General features: G+C 40.8%; 1 protein-coding gene across 1 annotated transcript in view; it reads right to left on the bottom strand.

Annotated features, from left to right (window-relative positions):
* The window catches only part of LOC114668157 (zinc finger protein 585A-like), a 64,888-nt gene that overhangs the window by 31,220 nt on the left and 19,047 nt on the right, over positions 1-14,621 (bottom strand). The window contains exon 3 of the mRNA XM_051927876.1: positions 11,248-12,570. Coding sequence (XP_051783836.1) covers positions 11,248-12,570 — 1,323 coding nt within the window. The remainder of the gene's footprint in view (positions 1-11,247; positions 12,571-14,621) is intronic.

Here is a 14,621-nt window from a genome sequence, read left to right as displayed (position 1 = left end):
CATCACTACCTGCAGCTCACTGGAGACCCGTGGACTACTGTGTGCGACTCGGGGGCTACCAGACTAAACTTGTCAGGCTTCAAGGTTCAAGGTTGTTTGATTAAGTCATGTTTACACAAGAAATATAATAACACATTTAGAAGAATGTATTGTTAACGGTGGAGCTCCTTTGAAAGATCTTATTGTAAAAAAAATTATTTAAGACAAACAACATTGGTTAATTATTTTTACCACTTTTTTCTTTATTGTGGTGCCATGAGTCAAGTGAATAAATAATTTACCATTCATTCTGTCCTTTTGAAAATTAACACATTCTTGAGCCACAGCCGTTATAAAGAATGTATTTTTCTCCCCTTCATTGAAGGTGATGCTGAGCATTTGCACAGGTAGGGAGATTCCTTTGAAAATCTCTTCCTGGTATTGAATGATATTTACTGTTTGAGTAACAATATGTTTGATTTACATTTATCTCTTTCAGCAATAATTATTTAAAAATGTTTAATAAACAGAAGAAATCCCTATTTTTTTTTTTAATGCAATTATTATTTGTCTACACTATGTCTGACTCTGCTCTCATTATGTTAATAATCCTCTTCTTGATTCCCAACATAGCACTCATTTTCCTGTTTGGGTCCTCAGATTTAAAAAAAATTAGTACCCTTAATCTATTGAAGGAAAACAATTAAGAGTTTATGGCATTGCAATATTACATCTAAGCTGGTGGTCCACAACTCATATGTACAGTACGTGAGAAAAGTTGTCCTTGAATGTAAAAAGATTGGGCACCACGGCTCTAACAGGTAGAGCGATTACAGGATTAAGATTTTTTTCTTTTCAGCAACAGAAACCCCAATGTTGAGTATTCCCTACACAGGCTTTAAGGCTGACTAAAGCAGTTTACAAATGTTAATACAGTCAAAGTAAAAAGTATGTGAACCCCTCGGAATGATCTATATTTATGTCTAATTCCCATATAAAACATGGTCATATTTTCATGTCAGTCACAATAATGAACAAACACAGTCTCCTATAACTAAAGATACACAGATTTTCAGGGAATTTTTGACCATATTGAATAAATCATTCAAACTGTAAAACTGAAGGTTGGAAAAAGTAAGTGAACCCTAAGCTAATAACTTTTTAAAAAGCTCATTGCAGTCAGAATTTAGCATACCTGGAGTCCATTTAATGAAACAAGTTCAGAGGTGTGGCCTGGAGTGACTTTGATTGATAAAAAAACACAATAAAGTTTGAGTTTGAGCTTTTGACAAGAAGCATATCCAGATGGGAATCATGCCTCGCACAAAAGAGCTGTCTGAAGAGCTACGATCGAGAATTGTTAATCTACATAAGGCTGGAAAGGGTTACAAAGTCATCTCAAAGATTTCAGATATTCATCAGTCTACTGTTAGGCAAGTTGTCTATAAATGGAGACAATCTGGTATTGTGGCTACTCTGCCTAGAAGTGGGCGTCCTGCCAAGATGACCCCAAGAGCACAATGCAAAGTCAGCAATGAGGTAAAGAAGAACCCTAGAGTGACAGCAAAGGACTTGAAGAAGTCATTAGAACTGGCCAACATCTCTGTTCATGAGTCAACTATACGCAAAACATTGAACAAGAAAGGAGTCCATGGCAGGACACCAAGAAGGAAGCCACTGCTATCAAAAAAGAACATTGCTGAATGCCTGAAGTTTGTGAAAGAGCACTTGGACACTCCACAACGGTACTGGGAAAATGATTTGTGGAGCGATGAAACCAAAATTGAACTATTTGGGAGGAACAAGCAGAACTTCATTTGATGTAAAAAGGGCACTGCATATCAACATCAAAACATCATCCCTACAGTAAAGTATGGTGGAGGGAATATCATGATTTGTTGTATAAGGGCCTGGACAGCTTACCATCATTGAGGGAAAATGAATTCACAAGTTCATCAACAAATTCTCCAGGATAATGTGAGGGTATCTGTCCGTCAACTTAAGCTCAGAAGAGGCTGAGTGATGCAACAGGACAATGACCCCAAACATCGCAGTAAATCTACAGCACAGTGGCTTCAGAAGAACAAACTCCGCCTTTTGGAGTGGCCCAGTCAGAGCCCAGATCTCATTCCTATTGAGATGCTGTGGAATGACATGAAGAGAGCCATACACAGAAGACAACCAAAGAATATGGAAGAGTTAAGACAGTTCTGCGGGGAAGAATGGGCTCAAATTCCCCCCACACGATGTGCAGATCTGATCTGTAGTTACAGGAAGCGCCTGGTTGAGGTCATTGCTGCCAAAGGAGGGTCAACCAGTTATTAAATCCGAAGGTTCGCTTACTTTTTCCACTACCATTGTGAACATTGAATGAGTTTGTAAAATAAAGACATGAAAGAGTAGAATTCTTGTGTGTCATTGGCTTAAGCTCATTGTGTATATCAGTACCTGTGACTTAGAAGAAGATCACATCACTTTTAATGACCACTTCATGCAGTAAACCAGATCATTCCAAAGGGTTCACATACTTTTTGCTTTGACTGTATCTGAAAAACAAAGAATTATCGCATCATAAAACTGGAACAGACACTTCTCTAATTAGTACAATAGTCAAATATTTAGGGTTGACGTGACAGAGGTGGCAACTGTAACCTCAACATTCTTATTCTTTTTGTAGGTAAAAGGGCTAATGTCTCCATAGTCAGTAATTATGTAAAACTAGCCATGTGCGCCCAACTACATTGCGCATGTTAAAGTTGTCTGTGAAGGGCTCCCTGTTTAAACGCGGCTGCCAGTCGTGAACTGGGCCCTTCGTCACACAGGATTATGATTTTTTATAAGGGAAACAAAATTACAAAACAAAACCCTTGGACATTAATTCAATAGGAACGGCCTACTCAGAATCACTGTTCCAATAGTAATTATGTGGTGGTGGAGGAGCATTTCTGCTTCTCTCCGTTCACAGCGCTGTCGTTTCCTCTCACGATCTCTTCTCAACCTCTCTCCAGTCTCGCAGGTTGCTTTGTGGCAATCCAAAGAGTAAGGAAGAACCAATGCTTCTTTCTTGAACTCCAAATGCAGACTGATGGAAAATCACAGAAGTGTGTCCGACTTATATAAACTGACTGCCGACTCCAAGAAGTGAGTGAACATTCAATTTGGACGAAGTGCTGCCAACGACGGTCGATAGAAACACAAAAAACCACAGTCTCGACAACGAAGCAGGTGTCGACGCCAGATCTAAACACAGAGTGCTATCGACAGTGTTTGTAAACAAAAGTAACAACCAAGGCAGTGTCAGGGGAACATGAATTCATGGACAAACGAAGATCAAGATCCAAATGAAGATTATATATAGAGATAATTCCTATAACACTGATACAGTGATCCCTCGCTATATCGCGCTTCGCCTTTCACGGCTTCATTCTATGGCGGATTTTATATGTAAGCATAATTAAATATATATCGCGGATTTTTTGCTGGTTCGCGGATTTCTGAGGACAATGGGTCTTTTAATTTCTGGTACATGCTTCCTCAGTTGGTTTACCCAGTTGATTTCATACAAGGGACGCTATTGGCAGATGGCTGAGAAGCTACCCAACTTACTTTTCTCTCTCTCTTGTGCTGACTTTCTCTGATCCTGACGTAGGGGGTGTGAGCAGGGGGGCTGTTTGCACACCCAGACGATACGGACGCTCGTTTAAAAATGCTGAAAGATTATCTTCACGTTGCTATCTTCTGTGCAGCTGCTTCCTGAAGCGACATGCTGCATGGTGCTTCGCATACTTAAAAGCTCGAAGGGCACGTATTGATTTTTGACTGTTTGTTGTTCTCTCTCTCTCTCTGCTCCTGACGGAGGGGGTGTGAGCTGCCGCTGCAGCGGTGCTTCGCATACTTAAAAGCCAAACGGCCCTATTGATTTGTTTGCTTTCCTCTGTCTTTCTGACAGTCTGTGCTCCTGACGCGCACTCCTTTGAAGAGGAAGATATGTTTGCATTCTTTTAATTGTGAGACAGAACTGTCATCTCTGTCTTGTCATGGAGCACAGTTTAAACTTTTGAAAAAGAGACAAATGTTTGTTTGCAGTGTTTGAATAACGTTCCTGTCTCTCTACAACCTCCTGTGTTTCTGCGCAAATCTGTGACCCAAGCATGACAATATAAAAATAACCATATAAACATATGGTTTCTATTTCGTGGGTGGCTCTGGAACGCAACCCTCGCGATGGAGGAGGGATTACTGTATATATATATATATCACATGTACATGGGAGGATCTCCTAGCAGGCTCTGCCGAGGTATGTAATAACCTGCCAAGACATGAAGTGGCGCTACTGCTCACATTGCTTTCTCCTCCTCTTCTCCCTGCAGCACTAAGACAACGCCCAGTGAGGTCACCTAACTCCACCCCTTCCTGTTCCAAAGCCATAAAAAAGCTTGGCTCCCTGCAGGAGGCGTCATTTTGGTAAGAGTGACCTGCCAGACAGAGCTCCCATGTAAACTGGCCCTAATCCACGGCTAGAGCTGAACCTTTATTGTGTTGTTTTCAAGCCCCAGGATGAGTTATAATGCTTCCAGAGCATTCTGTTTTGTTTTGAACTTTCCCATTTATGAAACTGGACAACCCAGTTGGCATCCCATATTTTCTTCAGCAACCTGTCATTCCTGCACCCGGCCACAGTATATATAATTAGGCTTTAAAAGCTCAATTCTCAAACTTTGAATTGAACTTCAGACTCCCACGAGATTTTCTTTCAAAAGGCTGAAGTTCGCAGGTCAAAGCGTGTGAACTTGTAACTGAGGCTTTGGCTGCACTTATTGGCTTCAGACACTTGGAAAAGCTCAAAGCTGAAGCATCAGAATTAATCTAAAACTTCATCTTTAATCCTAATGAGTGTAAACACAAACCTTACAATAATTTTTGATCTCGGGGTATCAAAATGCATTTCTACATTGAAAAATCCAAATACAATATGAAATGCAGACCTGTCATTCATGGGCAAAAGGGGGCCATGTCAACCTCATCAAACTGCTAGGCCCAACCAGCAATGATATTTATGATATTATGAAAAAAAAAATACACTTGTATTTAATCTTATATATAAACGTCTATGTTTGGAAGTGTGTGTGTCTGTCCAGCCTGGAAGTGAGAGGTAGAGTAAGGGCTCCACCTCCGAGGAAATAGAAAACTCGCTTAGCCGCTGATAACACAAGCGGGGCTAACGTCAGAAAAATGAAACCTCCGAAGAAAGACAAAGCCGTTTAGCCGGTAACATCTATTAAACAGTATCCCTTTTATTATTCCTCCTGCTGCTAATACACAAGCAAGGCGAGCACATCAGCAAAACGAAACCTCATAGGAGGGAGACGTCCAGAGTAGTTCCTTTCCATTACCTGACATCTCTACATTTCAGGTTTTTTTCTGACAATTTCAATAGTTTCTAGGACCCCAGGCTTTTTACAACACGGGCTTACATAGCTAGTATATACAGTCATATGAAAAAGTTTGGGAACCCCTCTCAGCCTGCATTATAATTGACTCTCCTTTCAACAAAAAAGAGAACAGTGGTATGTCTTTCATTTCCTAGGAACATCTGAGTGCTGGGGTGTTTTCTGAACAAAGATTTTTAGTGAAGCAGTATTTAGCTGTATGAAATTAAATCAAATGTGAAAAACTGGCTGTGTAAAAATGTGGGCACCCTTGTAATTTTGCTGATTTGAATGCCTGTCACTGCTCAATGCTGATTACTTACAACACCAAATTGGTTGGATGAGCTTGTGAAGCCTTGAACTTCATAGACTTGTGTGTCCAGTCATGAGATATAAAGGTATTTAAGGTGGTCAGTTGCAAGTTGTGCTTCCCTTTGACTCTTCTCTGAAGAGTGACAGCATGGGATCCTCAAAGCAACTCTCAAAAGATCTGAAAACAAAGATTGTTCAGTCTTCTGGTTTAGGGGAAGGCTACAAAAAGCTATCTCAGACATTTAAACTGTCAGTTTCAACTGTAAAGAATGTAATCAGGAAATGGAAGGCCACAGGCACAGTTGCTGTTAAACCCAGCAGGTCTGGCAGGCTAAGAAAAATCCAGGAGCGGCATATGCGCAGGATTGTGAGAATGGTTACAGACAACCCACAGATCACCTCCAAAGACCTGCAAGAACATCTTGCTGCAGATGGTGTATCTGTACTTCGTTCTACAATTCAGTGCAATTTGCACAAAGAACATCTGTATGGCAGGGTGATGAGAAAGAAGCCCTTTCTGCACTCACGCCACAAACAGAGTCACTTGTTGTATGCAAATGCTCATTTAGACAAGCCAGATTCATTTTGGAACAAAGTGCTTTGGACTGATGAGACAAAAATTGAGTTATTTAGTCATAACAAAAAGTGCTTTGTATGGTGGAAGAACAACACCACATTCCAAGAAAAACACCTGCTACCTACTGTCAAATTTGGTGGAGGTTCCATCATGCTGTGGGACTGTGTGGCTAGTTCAGGAACTGAGGCCCTTGTTAAAGTCGAGGGTCGGATGAATTCAACCCAATATCAACAAATTCTTCAGGATAATGTTCAATCATCAGTCACAAAGTTGAAGTTACGCAGGTGTTGGATACTCCATCAAGACGATGACCCAAAACACAGTTTGAAATCTACAAAGGCATTCATGCAGAGGGAGAAGTACAATGTTCTGGAATGGCCGTCACAGTCCCCTGACTTGAATATCATTGAAAATCTATGGGATGATTTTTAGCAGGCTGTCCATGCTCAGCAGCCATCAAATTTAACTGAACTGGAAAGATTTTGTATGGAAGAATGATCAACAATACCTCCATCCAGAATCCAGACACTCATCAAGGGCTATAGGAGGCGTCTAGAGGCTGTTATATTTACAAAAGGAGGATCAACAAAGTATTGATGTCATATCTCTGTTGGGGTGCCTGAATTTATGCACCTGTCTAATTTTGTTATGATGCATATTTTCTGTTAATCCAATAAACTTAATGTCAATGCTGAAATACTACTGTGTCCATAAGGCATGTCATATATTAAAAGGAAGTTGCTACTTTGAAAGCTCAGCCAATGATACACAAAAATCCAAAGAATTAAAAGGGGTTCCCAAACTGTTTCATATGACTGTATATATCACACACACACACACACACACATACATACATATATTATATACATACATATATTTATTTAATATACATATACACACACACACACATACATACACACATTATATATAGGATTACTACAGTTTATCTTAATAATAATAATAATAAATTTTATTTATATTGCACTTTATATTTTAGCAATCCCAAAGTGCTACAGAGTAAAAATAGAATAATAAAATAAAAAAAAGAACAGAAGAGTCTATAAAATACTTTAACAAAATGACTTTCTAAAAAGATGAGTTTTTAGGTTTCGCTTAAAGGCCTCAGTCGACTGTGGGGCTCTCAGGTAATCAGGGAGGGCATTCCACAGCCTCGGCGCCACCGATGAAAATGCCCTGTCACCCATGCTGCTGAGCTTAGTTCTGGGGACTTGAAGAGTGTTAGTGAGTACAGAGCGGAGGGAACGTAAGGAGTTATGGGGGGTAAGGAGTTCCTGTAGATAAAGAGGGGCATGTCCATAAATGCACTGATGGGTAAGAAGGGAGACCTTGTACTCTATTCTGAATGAGACAGGGAGCCAGTGAAGGGTTTTCAGGATTGGGGTGATGTGATCATACTTTCGCACCCTCATCAGGATCCTGGCAGCGCTGTTCTGAATATACTGGAGTCTCTGGATACTCTTGCCAGGAATCCCAATGAGGAGTGCATTACAGTAATCCAGCCTGGAAGAGACAAAGGCATGGACGAGCTTCTCTGCATCTGCCAGGGTGAGTAATGGGCGGAGTTTGGCGATGTTCTTGAGATGGTAAAAAGATGACTTACAGAGATATTTGATCCATCCATTATCCAACCCGCTGTATCCTAACTACAGGGTCACGGGAGTCTGCTGCAGCCAATCCCAGCCAACACAGGGCACAAGACAGGAAACAAACCCTGGGCAGGGCGCCAGCCCACCTCAGATCATAAAGAGTCTTTTTTGTAAAATCAGAATTCTTTATTACTGAAATTTTGAAAAACCTACAACGACCAAAAGAATGCCCACCCTATACATTTTATTCATTTAGCAGACACATTTATTCAAAGAGACTTACAAATGAAAAACTCATGACGTATAAACCATCCACAGGCCCCCACAGCCTACCTTGGCAGTTCCCATTGTTTGCCCCCCATGCTGCTGTTGCCCCGAACTTCTCAGCGTGGCTTGTGCTTTTTTTGGTGTTGACTTTTTTTGAAAGTTAAGACGTGGTTTCTTTAACTTTCTTCATTGCTGTGTGTGTTTCGGTGTTGATAACACAAAGTAAGCCTGCACTGCTCTTTCTTTCAATTCTTTCCTACTGTTCAATTTCAGGATGTGCCGTATTCTGTTCATTTAATTGATACACAAGTAGTAATTCTGTATTTGCATTTCGGGAATGGTAATCTGTTTCTGTCTGATTAATCACACTTAACCCACACCACCAAGCAGATGATTCTCAGTTTATTTCTAGCACTGGCTTTACAAGGTGCCCATGCTTTTGTTCTGCAGATGTTTTTAGTGATTTTTTCCATCTTTGTACTTTTACCATCATTTGCATCCAAATATTTCTAGTTTTGCAGGCAAATACTTTAGTGCAGTGGTTTTTATTTTTTTCCCCAATGTTGTCTTTTGTGTCATAGCGACCCACAATCACCATAGAGCATCACTCACTGCATCCATCCATCTTGAAGAATCGCTGACAATTGTCATCTCTTACCCCTTGGAGAATCACTGCCATTCATCATGCCTTGGTGGTGATGTGCTTACCTTGCCCACGGTGGGCCCCAACCTCCTCACAACCCTTTTGTGATTCACGACTCAGAGTGACCCGGACCCACAGGTGTAGCGGACTGCATCTGTTCACTGCAGAAGGTCGTGTTGGTCCCCTTAGTGGGCTCAAATATCACTTGGATGAACCTTTAGGAGGATATCATCTCATGAAGATCAGGCAGGTTTTGCTTGCGGAAGCTGTGTATCTTCATTCCATCCACAGATACCAGGTGCCTATATTCTGATGAGGTTGCTTGAGATTATGTCCATGCCCTTTGGTTGGTTTAACGCCAGACCGGTAGGCATTGGTGACAGATTCTCCACGGTATTATTCTTTACCCAGCCTTCATAATGATGGTGCATGCTGAATGAGATGAAGGCTATAACAGGTGGAACCAGTCCAAGATATAGGCACAACCCAAACAGGCTAAGTTGGCCACAGTGTTGGTATCTTTTGGCTAACAGCAATTCCATGTTTGGTGTCAACATCCTTGGACATCACATATAGAAAGAATGGAGCAGCCTAAGCTATTGTCAATGTTTCTCTGGAAATGATGTGTTCCTAGATTTCCATTTAGTCTACTGGGGTATTTGGGCTTAGGTAACCCACTCAATGTTATATAAAACACTAAATTATAACAAACGCAACTAGCTGGCCCAGTCCACAATAAATCATGGACTTGGTGGTATTGTGTGTAATTGTAAGTGACAAGCGTCATCTAATTCATGAATTCATCAAAATGGAAATGCAGTCCCTCATTGCTACGATGTCACACGCCAGATGCAGACTTAAGAGCGTCATTCGTGACACACCCATTTCAAGGTGTGTGTCGTGTTTATTGAGAAAGAAAAAAAAAAAAAACGCTGCATTTTTCGATCCAACAGATGGCACTTGCACTCATTAGTATAACTTAAAGGAAATTTTAAACAGACAAGAATGATGCAAAGTTAAAACAGGCTGACAAGAGGAAGCACTAAACCCATTTAAGCCTGTGGTCTCTCGCACGGTAGCTGATGGGCTGAGTGCAGGGGTCTCAAACCAGGGACCTTGGAGGTCACTGTGCCCCCCTTTTCAGCTGTTATTTATTTACATAATTTATTTCTACTCATTTTACTACACTAATGGAGGTCAGATCACTAGAATATTTGACTCAAATTAGATTAATACTCCCTCTATGATTCATTTCCTAATTTATTTATTTTTTTTTAATTTAAAATTCTTTTCTTAGACATAGTGTCAGTTTATCTGTTGCTTCAATGTCAGGGGATTTGGTAAAGGATTCCCAACAGCAGTCCTAATGATTGCAATATACCATCTGTTGGAATGAAAGAGGCAATGTATTTTATTACCACATGCAGTACACAAATTGCAGTAGATGTAAACATTACTGCCGAGTATGCTTAATAGAGTGGAAATTGTATCTATTTTTCTATTTATATACACACAAACACAGGACTATTAAGTATTGAGACCCCTTCACTTTTTGCACACTTGATTGCGTTGTAGATTTGACTTTAAAATGTTTTCATATCCCACCTTTTGTCCATCAATCTACACTCAATAACTCAATTACAAAGTGAAAGCAGGTTTTCAGAAATGTTTGCGAATTTATTAAAAATCAAAAAGTGAAACATCTCACTTGTATAATCTTTCAGAGCCTCGGCTCTTTCCTTTCGAATTGTGCATTCCTTGAGACTCGTCTAAAACTTGACCAGAGTCCGCCTGTGGCAAACTGAATTGACTGTCTTTTCTAAAGGACATCCAGACACCTGTGTAGAGAAGGTCCCACACATTACATGACATAGCAGCACAAAAACCAACCATGACATTCAAGGACCTCTGTTGACCCACATGATCAAACTGTGGTGACGCACAGATCAGAGTAAGGGGACAGCACCACTTCTCAAGTTTTGCGTGTTCCTAGGAGCACAGTGACCCCAATAATTGTGAAATGGAAGAAGTTTGGAGCCATCAGGATTGTTTCTTACAGCTGACCACCTGGACAAACTGAGTAATGTGGTTATGTAGGTGATGAAAAACCCAGTGGTCACTCTGTCAGAGCTTCACAACTCCTGTACTAAGATGGCAGAACCTGTCAGGAGGACGACCACCTCAGCAGCACTCCATCTATAAGATGCCTAATAACAGCAAGCTGGGAGTTTGCCGAACATCATTTAAAGAAATTGAAGAGCCTGAAGAAAAAGATCCTCTGGTCTGGAGACAAAAAATGGAACTGTCTGGACAGAACTCTAAAAATCAGTTGTTGTAATTAAACCATAAAAGCAACAACTTGTGCCATCTCTTTCTCTTTTTTTTCCCGCTCCCTTGTGTGACTTCTTAAATGATTTCGACGACTACTTTTATCAGAGAATCGCTTGCCACACTCAGAACATGAATAAGGCTTCTCTCCTGTGTGAATTCTGATATGGCAATGAAGACTGCTGTTCGTGGAGAACCGTTTACCACATTCAGAGCAGGAATATGGCTTCTCTCCTGTGTGCGTTCTTACGTGGATCTGAAGATGGCTTTTGCACAAGAATCGCTTGCCACATTCTAAACAGCAATATGGCCTCTCTCCAATGTGAATTCTTGAGTGTACTTGTAAATTGTAATTGCCGAAAAATTGTTTCCCACATTCAAAACAATGAAATGGTTTCTCACCAGTGTGAATTCTTTTATGTGTCTGAAGACGGCTCCTGTCAGTGAACTGCTTGTTACATTCAGAACAGTGATATGGCTTCTGTCCAGTATGACTTCTTACGTGGGTCTGAAAATAGCTCTTATGCAGGAATCCTTTACCACATTCAGAACAATAATATGGCTTCTCTCCAGCATGACTTCTTATGTGGGTCTGAAGATGGCTCTTATGTAGGAATTCTTTACCACATTCAGAACAGAAATAAGGCTTCTCCCCAGTATGAATTTTCATATGTCTCCGAAGGCTGCTTCTAGCAGCGAACGGTTTCCCACATTCAGAACAACAATAAGGCTTCTCTCCGGTGTGAATTCTTGTGTGGTTCTTAAGAATTGCACTGGAGGAGAAACCTTTTCCACATTCAGAACAACAAAATGGCTTCTCTCCTGTGTGAATTCTCATGTGGGTCCTAAGATTGCTGCTGTCCAAGAATTGTTTGCCACATTCAGAACAGCAATACTGTTTCTCTCCAGTGTGAATTTTCATATGGACCCGAAGACGGCTCCTTTCATAAAATTGTTTGCCACAGTCTGAACAGCAAAATGGCTTTTCTCCAGTGTGGATTCTTGTGTGGATCCGAAGAGCCCCACTGGTGGAGAATCGCTTGTCACATGTGGTACAAGAATATGGCCTCTCTCCAGTGTGAATTCGCATGTGTTTCTTTAGGCTGCTCTTTAGTGTGAGTTGTCTGCCACATTCAGAACAAGTATAAAGTTTCTGTCTATTCTGACTCTGCTTGCATTTCGATTCACTTTTAAATTGTTCTTTCTGTTCTTGGCAGACAAATAAAGTTGATGAATTGGTACAGAGTCCCTCTAACCGAGTGTCAATTGCATCACCAAGCAGAGAGCTATCCTCCAAAAAAGCTGATCTCAAAATCTCTGATTCACATATTGATTTCTTCATATTTTCATCATGTGGTTTCGGTTGTGAGCTGCACTGTTGAGAAGTCTGAGCCAATGAAGACAAGCAGCTGCCACTCTTTATGAAATCTGTAGAAATACAAAGTGTATGATTAGGAAATATCAAAAATGATCTGACATTAAAATTATTTAACGTTAAAATATTCTGCTAGAAAGGACATTGGGCTCTAAAGCTGAAAGCTGTTCTAGGGACACTGTACAATGGCTGACCCTGCACTCCGATACTGAACAGTTATGTGAAATGACAATTTCCTCTCCAGGATTAACATAGTATTTCAAAACAAAAATCAAACCAAATAGACAGCAATACTCCCAAATCCCTATAACTCCTCCTTTGTCAGCGACAGATTCACTTTTTCTCTGCTTAATCCTTTGGTTTTCCAGCAATCCTAATTGTCAAAGAAAAGATGATTTTTACAAAATGTTGATGGCTCACCAATGACTCAAGAAGAGAATGGAAGAAAAACTGTTGAAGGTGTGCGTCACCACCATGAAACCAAAAGTTTAAAGTATGTCACGGTGATCTGTTAACTTTATTTAATTATTTCTGCTTTAATTGAAATGTACAGAAACCAGACACATTTAGGTAAGACGGCTGACAGAAAAAGACACGCATCTCTCACATCACACATGAGGCAAGGGGACTGACAGAGGGGGCAGATTCGCTAGGGCTAGCAGAATGACAAGAAGATAAGCAACAAACACACTGGTTCTTTCCCTGAATATCCTTCCTTGGCAGTGAAAGAGTGGGCAGTAACCTGAACGTTCAGTTACTGCTTTAAAGTGGCTATTCTATTTTCTGTGAACGATGAACCAGCAAACCAGAATGGAACCGTGTTTTGAGCTGGCAAGATTGTGTTTCAGACTCTGGAACTGTAGGAAATGTATAAAAGCTTAGACATTACCTAGAACAGCAGAGCTCACTAATGGAGAGATGGTAGACTTTGCTCCTGCCCGTGCCTAGGACATCATGCTTTCCCACACTCTGCCTCGAAGTTGGACAAGCGCTGACTGGAGGAAACACCAGCTGTATCATGCTTTGGCAAAGTAGCTCCCCTTCAAGTATTATATTCTTGTGAGTACTAAGTCTATATTAAACAGAAGCTGGTAGAATTTTCCTGTAGTGTTATTGATTATTTGGTGGAGAGTTAATGCTGTACCACTAAGGAAAGATACAAAATATAGCTTTATGTATACTGTTGGGTTAGTAATGGCTGCAGTCTCTAATGAACATCTTCCAAGAGGGCATGTGGATACACCCCATTACTGTACTTAACTGAAATTTACAATAAGCGCATCACCAAAAGTGCAGCCAAGCAAAACAAATAAAGATACAAGTAAAACGTAACCTAGCTTGAAAATTAGGCTTTCTACAAGTGGGGTGTAAATGTTGCTGTTCACATTTCTTAAATCGATAGCACCCCTCCAACAAGACTCAAGTAAGCTAACACTTGGAAGCATATTGGTTTCCACCTGATAAAGGAAAACAGGCTGTGAGATATGTCCTCCACCGTTCAATGTGCCTTACATAATGGCTAAGGGCCACTGTAGGGCTGAATAAGCATGGAGAGTGAGAGTGCAGTGTGTCGAAAGAACAAAGAGGGAACACACACGCATGAAGAGCACAGAAAGCAATCAGAGAAACCATTTAAATGACAACTCTGCTCCAGCTTCACATCTCTCTAAACCAGGGGTCTCCAACTCCAGTCCTGGAGGACCACAGTGGCTGCAGGTTTTCATTCTAATCCCCCTTTTCTTAATTAGTGACCAGATTTTGCTGCTAATTAACGCTTTGCCTTAATTTTAATCGATGCACAACTTAAGACGACTTCTTCTTTTGGCTGCTCCTATTAGGGGTTGCCACAGCGGATATCTTCTTCCATATCTTTCTGTCCTCTGCATCTTGCTCTGTTACACCCATCACCTGCATGTCCTCTCTCACCACATCCATAAACCTTCTCTTAGGCCTTCCTCTTTTCCTCTTCCCTGGCAGCTCTATCCTTAGCATCCTTCTCTCAATATACAATACAATACAATTTATTTTTGTATAGCCCAAAATCACACAAGAAGTGCCGCAATGGGCTTTAACAGGCCCTGCCTATTGACAGCCCCCCAGCCTT

This window comes from Erpetoichthys calabaricus, chromosome 1, assembly GCF_900747795.2.
Source record: "Erpetoichthys calabaricus chromosome 1, fErpCal1.3, whole genome shotgun sequence".
NCBI classification, from domain to species: Eukaryota; Metazoa; Chordata; class Cladistia; order Polypteriformes; family Polypteridae; genus Erpetoichthys; species Erpetoichthys calabaricus.
The sequence above is the reverse complement of the archived record's forward strand: the minus strand, read 5'-3'. Positions and strand labels throughout refer to the sequence as shown.